This window comes from Polyodon spathula, chromosome 6, assembly GCF_017654505.1.
Source record: "Polyodon spathula isolate WHYD16114869_AA chromosome 6, ASM1765450v1, whole genome shotgun sequence".
NCBI lineage: Eukaryota > Metazoa > Chordata > Actinopteri > Acipenseriformes > Polyodontidae > Polyodon > Polyodon spathula.
In genome coordinates, this window is record NC_054539.1 from 15,453,766 (window position 1) to 15,465,223 (window position 11,458).

The 11,458-nt window shown below is 35.5% G+C and overlaps 1 protein-coding gene across 35 annotated transcripts in view; it reads right to left on the minus strand.

The window, feature by feature from the left end:
- Window positions 1-11,028, minus strand: part of trdn (triadin) — a 96,293-nt gene extending 85,265 nt beyond the window's left edge. For 8 of the 35 annotated variants that reach the window (XM_041252232.1, XM_041252217.1, XM_041252226.1 and 5 more), the window contains exons 1-3: window positions 10,605-11,024; window positions 4,901-5,113; window positions 3,143-3,184 (exon numbers count right to left, since the gene is read on the minus strand). In XM_041252232.1, the coding sequence (XP_041108166.1) occupies window positions 3,143-3,184; window positions 4,901-5,113; window positions 10,605-10,626 (277 nt within the window). In that variant the 5' untranslated portion in view covers window positions 10,627-11,024. Of the gene's footprint in view, window positions 1-3,142; window positions 3,185-4,900; window positions 5,114-10,604 lie in introns of all 35 variants that reach the window. The other 27 variants (XM_041252241.1, XM_041252229.1, XM_041252245.1 and 24 more) reach the window with 10 other exon arrangements.
- Window positions 11,029-11,458: the final 430 nt, after the last annotated feature.

Consider the following 11,458-nt stretch of genomic DNA (forward strand, 5'->3'; position numbering starts at 1 on the left):
TGAGATTTATAAAACACACGCAATGGCATAAACACACAATTAAGACATGATTTGCAGGCAATGTGCATATGTAATATGTAATGTAAGCCCTTGATGCATATGTAATTCTGGAGCATTTCTAGACGTCTATTAAATATTCCGTCTAATTTATTAAAGCTGCCGGTAATTGCGGGCCTTGTATTTGCTTGATTATTTTAAGAACTCTGAAAAACAGGCGTTATTTTGCTGCAGTCAGGGAGTAGGCTATATAAAAGGCAAAGTGATGTGGGAGACTTGTCTGCAGCAAGGAGGAGACATTGTTTTCAAGGACAAAGAAATATTTAATAACATTTTGCAAAAAGCTCTTTAACCCTTCTGATCAAGTCAGTTTGTAAATTACGGTTTATAATACCGGTACCGTATTGTTTTGCAAACTCCAATTTTCAATACATGTTTCATAGCTTATATGACAAAATAGAAAAAATAGAGAACATAGAATCCATGTAAAAATGTTCTTAGAAGCACCTAAAAAGGTCTCCCCACAGTGGCAAAGCCAGGTTCAAACGAGAACCTTTATTTCTGAGAGTGTAGGCATTATTATTTTAGTAATGCCTACAGATTATTATTTTTTTTTTTTGTAATATGGCATTCTGCTAGTTAGCAATACTGGTTCAGGCAGTATTGTAAAATTAGAGTTGGAAAGAAAACAGCCTTAAAATCATACAAAGAAATACAGAGAGAGTTGTAACTGCATAAGACTTTAAGAAGATATAAGTCGTAGCTAAGCTGAACATATTGCTGTACAAAAATGGAAGGATTATCCATCCATTTGACTGCCATGGATGTAAGTAAATAAAACGTATTGTTTCTGAAGTTTGAAAAGTCTTCATGGCTGGACTTATTCTATACGAAATAAGAAGTTGAACTAACATGCGAAGCACAGTAACTGGTTGATGCGTCATAATGTATAAGCAACCTGCTACAAACTCTGAAGTGGTACATTTGTTTAAGAAGCCACCACACATTCCGTATTTTATTCCTTTGTCCTTGTGATGTATTTCAAGCTTATAACACATCTTCGTATGTTACAAATACTGTTTGTACAAGATCTCCAATTCCATATTGGTTAATTTCACTTTTCGCTTCCGAGCATGTAGCCTACACATGCAGGGTTGACCCAGACTCGGTATTTATTGTAAGAGGTGTGTAATTCTCCGCCATTAATTGTGGTGAGGGGTATTTAAATTGGTTGATTATGGAATCACCTACTTTACCTAATTAGTCTTATAAAATAGATTTTTACTTGAGTGCAGCCGTATTGAACACACACATTATGTGGCCTTTTGCGGTTGGTTTTTCTCCTTTATAACTTTGGGCTTGTGTGCTTTAACACAGGTAAACCACTGGGATGAGATGACATGCATGCTTAGTGTTAATATTTATTTTATTGTTAAATTATTTAAATTTTAGTAATTAGTAGCAAAATGGTTTTGGAACCTGATTTTAGTTGTATTGTATGGACTCTAAGAACCATGTGGTGAATTCTAGGGGAGATTGGTCACACTGGTTCAGTTTCCAGCTGAATTGTGAGGCATCAGTTCATTGGATCCATAATTAATCATTAATAAGTTAATCCCTGTGGTTTGCTTTATGTTATTTGATTACTTTGGGTGTCAATCTTGTGCGGGGCACACATGGGTTGGGTTTCAAATAGAGAACCAGTGGCAGCTGGAAGGTGATGTTGCTCAAAGGGGGCGGGGTTAAGAAGGATACATACTGGAGTGTGGTGGGCAGGTCAGAAAAGAGTACAGAGAAATTTGGCACGAAGAACAGCAAGGCATGGTCAGAGGCACTGCTAATTGAACATTTTTAAATAAACACTCTTTTTTATATGTAAAATGCAACAATATATAGCTTTAATGCAGAGTCAGCTGTCCGATCCAAATTCTCCACTCAGTCACCACTGCATGTTCAGAGGAGGCAGGTGCACTGTTGTCTCCTCTCTAGTTATGATTGGCATGTCTATTAGCCAATCATATTCTTCCATTTCTTCAGCTGGCTTGCATGGAACACTGAATAAAGCAGTCTAAAAAATAACCAAGGTTGGCATTCCTCCCTTCATCTATTGCCTGCTTTCGCCAATCATTGGACATGTGCCCTCCCACATTGATGCTAATACTAACAAGAGTGAAAAGAACAAAGCGTGGTTTAAAAGGACGTAGGAATGCCTATAGAATTCAATTTTGTAATTAGTAGTCATGTTTGTTTCTTCAAATTGTATTATACTTTTCTCCAGAATTAAGGTTTGGGTGAATTGCTTCCTTTTTATTAAATATATATGTTTCATATGTACCGAACGGTATATAATTATTTATTAAGTTTCGAAAATTAAGTCGATAGGATTTACTTGATTTTGTCTATTTCTCCTGCTTTAACAACTGTGTTAAAGTGAGGCGGTCTTGAAATATAAATGTTATATTAAATTCATGTAGTACACAGTGCATTTTTAAACATACACTAGCAGTGTGTAACAGTTTGGGAATGTCAAGAATCCAGAATGTAATGCATTCATTCTGGAATAAACTAAATAATTGCATAGCTAAAATACAACTGGCTTAAATAGGCAATGAAAGGTTATGAGATCATTTAATTTTTCAGAAGAGACCAAACGCATAATGAAACCATATTAACAATATAAAATTGGCAAGCAATTATTCGGAACAATTATTTAGCTCTGGCTAGCAATAGGTATTTTGTGCAATGTGTATTTTGTATTATGTTATTCCTTTCAGAAAATGGGCCTTTGGCTTTGCACTCCTTGCTAATTTGGGCCTACTGTCTGCTGTACACAAGACACCTACAACATCTTAAGAGCTTAAGAAGCAAGATCTCAATAAGTGCCTTAGCTGCCCCCAAAACACCATAATGTTTTGCAAGCCAATGTTTAAACTTAACGTATTTTTACATATTATCCAGCCATTACTTTGTTAGGTAAATGCACTCAATTTGAAAAAGACTTCAAACAAGCAGCATGCCAATATGCTTACATCTATCGCATCAAAACACTTTGCGATTATTGCACCTGATTTCATGCACCAATACAACAGTTAGGTCTGCAGGCACACATTAAGAAACAGTTCCACTGCAGGCAGAATGTATTTACCAGGTGGTAAACAGGGGTCATCACAGTATTGTGTATAGGGTGCTTTTTATTGGATGACAAGAGGATGAGTCATGGAACGGGCAGTGAAAAAAGGAGGGAAAGTTATTAGCCATGAAGAGATTGAAAAAGTGATTGATGTCTGTATTCTGCAATTTAGTGTGCACAAATACATTTTGCACATCTATATGAATAATATTATTCTGATATGCAAGCCTCTAATCCACATCTCACTTTAACGTCTTGAGCAGCTATCTACATTTTTAATGGACTATTCTTCTGCACTATCTGGCATTTTCTTTGCTGCATTACTATGTTTTGATTTTTATATATTTTAGTCAATAATATTGAAAGGAATGTCATTTTATACAATCCTAATTTAACAGGTATTGATAATGTGAAGCTGATTGGGTTTTATTAAAAAATTTGACTGCCCACATTAATCCATGTCTGTAAAAGATTAACAAAAAACATTTTGAAAAAAAAAAGAAAATATGAATGAAAACCAAAACTAGGAAGTTTATATGTACAGTAAATAATTCTCATGATACTACAAACATGGTAATATTTACTGTTATTCAATACATTCCTATAAACAATTTGGTCAGATATCAGTTTAAAGATATTAAAAGCCCTTAATTCACACCTGATGATTTAAGGCATTTATCCTGTTCCAATGACAAGTTAAACCTTTCGAGTTAATTATAAACAATCAAAGTGAATGCAACTCCTTTTGATGCCTATTACAGTACATTCTTTACACAGAAAAAAAAAACAAAACATTAAAGAGGCAGCTGAATGCATTATACCCAGATGGTTTGCTGAATATGCCTTCAGCATTGACGACTCACAAGCTTGTAACTAACTTTAAAATAAACATACTGGTGTTACCCACCCAGGGGTTATTTGTTGGCTTCCCTATTAAAGTCATTAAATACAACAACAATACAGTAGAAAGGGGTTAGAATTGACATGAAATTTAATTGAAAATAGGCATGTATACATTTAAGTTTGACCAACAATTTTGCCATAACAAATTTGGTATGCCAAAATGTATGGAGGAGAAAATTATTAGATTGATTGTATATGCAGTATCCAGTTGAAAGAATGACCAACATGAATGAAAGCTGTGGTCTGCAAGTAAGAAATAGGAAATTAAATCAATATCAATCACTCATAAAGCAGAAGTCAACATATTTGAAACCCCATTCTGAAAAAAACAAAACAGCTTAAATGTTTGTAACAAGTTATTTTAAAAATGCCATCTTATAGCTTTTATCACTTAAATATGTAAATTATAACATAGTACTGTTGTAAGTAGCATATTCATTTGCTTATAGGAGAATGCATGGCTAGTACATTTCAAGAGGGAAAGAAGAGTCCATCCCCAGAGTTTTTAATATGTTGATTCAAAGAAGGATATAATGGATGGATGTAATAAAAATTCAACAAGGCATTATAGGTATATTTTAGTATGAAAACATGACTGTTTCACTGCAGCTTTGTTAAACTTGGACTGCACATCTTTGTACATTTCATTCCTGCGACATGATCACCTAGTTAGCTAGAACATGGAAAAGGACCTTTAGACCACAGGAAGTAATATGATACCAGGAGTGGTGTGTGTAAAACTTCTTTTCATACAATTTGGTGCTTGAAAACATACAAGTCCAGAAAGATCTTCAACACAGTGACCTACTTGTGATGATGCTAACAAGAGGTAACATCAGCTTTAAAACATCATAAAAATGTATTACTTACCAACATAACTCTTGTAATCCATTAAATCAAACATGACAATGGCAACAGCTGACCAGGTGACAATTAAAGCAACAACAAGCAACAATGCTGTAGGGGAGCTGAATGTGGAAGCTAAGTCGTCAGCCACAGATTTCTTTGGCACATCTGATGAAGGTTTAGGGACGGTTCCATTCTTGTTGTCTATCACAGATGCGGTGGTGGCAGACACCTGCCCTGCACAGGGTTAAAAAGGAGAACATCAGACTGCATTTAGTGACAATGAAATGTTACATTACAACACTATGTCACTGATGTGAAACAGTCCTTTGCAGCAATAAGCAAACCAATGAATACAATTTTATCCTCTTTCTATGTCACACTAATGCATTTACATTTTTTGAAAATACAGGTTTTATATTTAGAAGGAAACTAAGAAAACTGTTTCCTTTTTATTGGTACCATTGATATCTGTAATATCTTCCAACTTAGAAAATCTGACCCAATGAATCAACTGCACTGTCAAGCTAAAGTTTGCTTATGTAAAGCATTACAAAATTCAGCAATTTAAAGCAGCCAATGTGATCACAATGATGTATAGTATAGCCTACATATGGTTCATAATACTGTATTACTTTGTCTCAAAGTAGATCTTTACTCTGGCATTATAAAATAGTTGGTGATAATAACCGTGTTCATATTCCATGTTCCTATCATTTATTTCATGGTGTACCATGTTTTACTGTAAGAAGGCATTAAATAATTATACATTGTCAGCTAATTCATAATGAAATATATTGTTTTAATTTTGAAAGAATATAGGACATGAAAACTCCACATTTTAAGCAGCACTTTTTCTGAAGGACAATCACAAAAGGCCCTAAATTAAATGCTTCAGCTGTTTGCAAGCTGTAAATTTAAACTGAAATTACAGATCACTTTCCAGAGACACATCATTTCAATGTTAATTAATTAAATCAGTCATTTAGCAGACTCTTATCCAAAGCAACTTACAGAGACTAGTGGTTGAACTATACATCAATAACTGCTACTGCAGTCACTTACAATAGGACCTTGCTAACAGTGTCTTAATGGTGTCATTCCTGTAATTAACTTAAGTTTCGATTTACATAATGGAGAGGAGCAACCATGTGCTGCCAAGTGCCGTTTGACGAAATATAGTATCAACCTGTGTGGCTACAGTTACATAAATTAAAGTTGAACTCTGTCTTACCACTGCAGTATTAGTCTCTGTCCTATCTTTCATTGGGATAATCACAGATATACTGTGCCAGCAGGGCTTGTGTAAACTTACTCTTAGAATGGGTGCATGGTCACTTTCTAAAATTTTCCAGAATCAACTTGCAGGATCAGCTGAAGTGCTGAACGAACAATGGATAACTTCTCACTGTTTTACGAACTACCAGTTTTAGTCAACATGACATTCCATGCAGTTGTCTCAGATTAATTGTATATTAATTTTAAATTGAATTCATAAAAAGCGAACAACTTTGTATAACAGTGTTCATCCTATTCAACAAAGAACTACATACCTACAGTGTACTAATATCTTTAAACTTTTCCATGACATGCATGGAAATCAGAGCCAGGCTCCTAATGCCAAAATAAATACAGTAAATGTCTCAATGCTACAAAAAATGTTGTGGATTAACATCAACTAGCAACAAGGCAACAACCATTTGCATATTGTATTAAAGAGCAAGCAGCGGGTTCCGAAAAAATATAACGTTACACGTCCCCACCTGTTGCTAGAACTGTTTAAAATAACATACATGTAAGTTGGTCTTTTCATTGTTAACATCCTGAAAATGTTTCACACTTATCTTTAAACTCTGTTTTCAAAGCATTTCAAAATGTCCACTCTAGAGCACTGACAGAGACAGGATTATTGCCTGCATTGTCAAACAGGTAAAACAGCAATAACGATCCATGATGTGCACTCAAACCCCAATGCACTAGAGCGGCCATTTTGGAAATAGCTTTGAAACAAACTTTAAAGTTGAGCAACAATCAATGGCAATTAACTTCCACATTGAGTGTTTTAAGAGCCAATTGGGAGCAAATTATCCTGTCATCCAGGGCGCTGGGATTTTTATTGCTGTACTGCCATACCCATGCCATAAACAGACAATGAAAATATGATGCAAAACTGGCAAATGCAAACAATTCATCACATATGTGATCTTTCCTTAATCCTAACTCAAGAACCACTGCCATGATAACTGGGATATGTATTTCATTGTGGAGTTTAATCAGAGATTACATCTTGCCCAGGACTACAATCCCACAATTAACTACAGAACTGACGTATTTCTAAGGAAAGTGAAATACTTTTCACATGAAAAGCACAAAAGGTAAGATAAATAAGCGCTTAAAAAGAGTTTTGGTTAGTTTGATCACGTCAGACTATACACGGTAGTGCACTGGGACCCAAAATAGTTTAATCCGGCACTGCAAGAGCATCAATAATATTTCTTACTAATATTATTGGGGGTTGCATTACTGCGTCGGCCACTGGATACAACAAAAGCAATTTTGATGGCAGCATCCTCAGGTTGTGTTTTAAGAGCATAATGAAACTTCAATTTATCTGCAATGTAGTCATAGCTGACAAGCACTTTCCCTCTCATTAATTCTCCCGCTGTATGTTAAAAAAGGGATTGTAGATTTTACAGTCAAGCCTTTATTTATGTTTGAGAAAAGTAAAACCAAAAGAATTATACTGGGATTGTCTGAATAACACGTGTACAGTTTATGTTTAATTGATATTATGTCCTAAAATCAATAATGGTACGTTCTAAACAGCTAACCCTTCACATTTAATTAAATATCATTGTTTTGCACTTAACTTTTTCATAAGAAATCCAGAAGTTATTTCTTCCATACAATCAAAAAGTACCGGAGCAATGCTCAGGCCCCACTATTCCCTGAATATAATATATTAAAACACAGTTGAAAGTACAACTGCTCAGTCATGCACCCCCCAGTAAAATGCACGGCGTATTGTGAACAGGCTGGCTGTACGGTGACGTCAGGCCAGAAAGGAGTACACAAAGAGACAGTACTGGCAGGTGAAACTGAGACGCTGCGGTGTTTAATGCAAAATAAAAAGTTTAAAACAGACAACAAAAACACTATTAAAAGAAAACTGTGCGTTGGACAAAACACAGACAAACAAAACGAACAGACACTAACCATCAGGGATGAACACCAAACCTCCAGCACAACAGAGCAATTGCTTCGTCGTCGTCTTTTTATTCGTGTTCTTATTACCTCCTCACTCTCTCCTGTTCTTTCGTCCTGAACACAACCCCGAAGGAGTAAAATGTGCATCTATATATACTGTTGTTGCCGGCATTCAATTACTAATTAATTATTCACTTGAATAACAGCACCTGAACTAATTTTTGCAACACCTGTGCTCACATACTATTAAATACTTTAAAATGCACATGAAGTGAAGTGTAATCCCCGTGCCTAAATACAACTATATATTTTAAATCACGCTTGCTACACAGACCCATTTATATCCCGTGCACCAATACCTATACACCAACATTCACATCACATGCAACACAACACAAAATCCTCACATGGGCAGACCATACTGTCACAAGTACATAAAATTACTGTAAGGTAAATTCAGGATGACTGTCCCTGGTACAGTACATGCACGCTTACTGTAATAGTTTGAGATAGAATTAATATTACAATATAAACCAGCCATCTTAACTTTAAAGTTTTGAAGTTAAACTTACGATGGACCTGCATTTGTATTGTTCTTTGCTCTAATGCAACTGCAAACAACCATCTCTTTTTGGAAAAAAAAAAAAAAAAAAAAAAAAAAGGTAAAACACCTGCACCTTGAAACATTTAAATTGCAGTTATGAGGTACTTTGTTTAAATGGTAGGAAAATGAATATTACTCAGTCTTATCTGACCGGCCAATAAACTGCTCTTGAAATTATCACAAATTTAAAAAAATAGAAGCCAACTGAAAAGTGTTTTAATCTATGTCTAAATGACACCTTTTCTTGTACTGAGGCTAAAATGTTGTTTGTCCATAGTGTCTGCATGCACTCTACACTGTAGAGGTCTTTTGAATGAGGTCATCATGGCTTCCCTCTCCTTTGCTGGGTTGCATGGGCCCATTCCACACACATCCTTTTACTGTTAATGTAAAACCTGTGGTGTATACATTTTTCTTCCATGATCATATATACACACAATCAAAATCAGGCAGTTTAAAGACAAAGCCAACAATTACAAAAATGTTAGAATGTGATGTGTTTATTTTGCCATTGGTAACATATCAGAGTTAATTTCTTTTGGTAATAAAGAGCAGTATACTGTACCCATCATGCTGAGGATTTCTTGGAAATATTGACCAAGCTGTCAAATGTATATGCCAAAGATGAATTGTATCAATTAGTATTAATACTGATTTTGTGCTGAAGTCTGACATAGCACCACATTATGAGTGTCCACCCCTTTACATTAGAAAGCTTGCCAGCTTCAACCACCTGTTTTAGCACTTTACAGCAGTCCCTGCTGTCAGACAACAAATTATAGATCACTTCCAACTGCTGACTAGAGAACCTCTGTGCACAAACCATATGCCAGTTCCACTCAATCCAGTCAACTGTACAAAGCAGTATATCTTTTAAATCTTCAAACCTGTGTTTGTACAGATAAACCATCACACATGTTACTAGTAAGTCTTTTATATACAGCATAGTTAAGTGACAGAAATTAAACTTTAGTTTAAAAAGCAACATTTGCAGTCATTTCTATTCAGTTCAAGTTAAGTAACATGACTTGGTCTTGACAACAGAGAGCACACAGTATTTAGAGTACCTTAATTATTCATCTACAGTGGAAGTTCACAGTTGGCATATAAAAAGTATTTGCATTTCTACAATAGACTGAGACTGGTGCAAATAGGAGTCAGGTCTATGCATGTATGATAATACCTGTGAACGAACATTTTGCAGAGTAGAGGCCAGTTAAAAATTGATCACAATTACAGAGATACACTATCATATACAGCTATGGCCAAAGGTTTTACATTACCCTATAGAATGAACTAATTCTGCTTCATAAAGTCAAATAAAACCTGGCGGAATAGGGTTACATTAAGATATTGAATTACTGGCAGAAAAATGTGACATTTTGAAATCTAACATGAAATACTGTACTACTATTATGGCTTTGGTAGACTTTTGCAACATCATTTTGTAGTTTCTTTGATTACGTGATGTTAAATAAAATATCTAAATTATGTCCATATAGCTGTGTTTTTTAAATGTCTCAAATAGAATTCTAGGTGATAAATCTGTTCGCCATAGCTGTAAATCACTATTTATTGTATTTGAACTATAGAATAAGTAAATATAGAATCAGTAATGATTTCACTATGAAGTCTGTGAAAAGTTATCTGATTTAAAATAAATATCTATCCCACACCTATACCGTCAGGCTGTCTAACACATCACTTGTCAGGCTATATGATCTACAGTATTTATAGAAACATATAGGTAATCTAATCCTCCCATGATGTACCCAGGAAAAAGCCTGCTTAATAACTTTCAAAATATCACTCTTTCAAAGTTTAAGTTCAGTATTATGCAAGCCAACACTACAGGACAGGTAAACAAATCATTGTGACAAGGGTAAGACATTATTGAATAGAAAATTCAGACAATACCTTCAGCAGTGATCTCAGTCATGGTGCTGTGAGGTCTCTTATTCAAGTCGAGTTCCCTTGCTTGTAAAATATCGTCTGGGGGTAAAAGTTGTCTCCTTCTTAGATTTCTATTCCTTTTTGCTTCTGTGACCCCTGCTAGAATCCTTCCCCTTTAGCAAAGCCCAAAGCCTTTCCTTGACACTTGTTGCCAAGTCTTGAGTTTCAACTTCTTTCTAAAATAGCAATGTCCCAGACCAGGTTAGCCACTTTCACTTATTGCATCACAAAAGTGGAAGAAGCTCCGGGTGGGGCAGCAAAGCAGGAAAAGAAAGCTTGTGAAGTGGAAAATGCAGTTAAAGCCTGCAAACTTCTCCCAGTACACAGGCTCGGGGGCGGGGGTATAGGTCAGAAAGCATCAAACCAGGGCCTCAATGTAACCTTATCCATTACTGCTCTGGTTTATTCTTAGAGCACTTAATACCAGGAGCATTCTGCCTTGCCTTTTTTGGCCAGGGGTGTGACCAGACAGAGGCCACTGCTGTCACTGATGTGGAGGGGATTGAAGTTGCTTATCTCTGTTTTCATTCTGACTGACAACCATCTCCTCTAACAGAATACAGACAGCACTGGCTGACTACACAGAACACTCATTTGAAAAAAAAAAAAACAAAACAAAAAGGATCCTAATAATAAACGAATACTCATACTCTGTACTAGCAGGCAATTAATGCAGTTTTTTTTTCCTACACTGTTATGAGTCATGTACCATAATTCAGAATCAGTAAATGAAAGACAGTGGATTGATTAACTCCTTGCCTTTTAACAATGGCTTTTCACTTCTGGAGTCTGTGGAAATCATGTTAAAAATCCTTTTC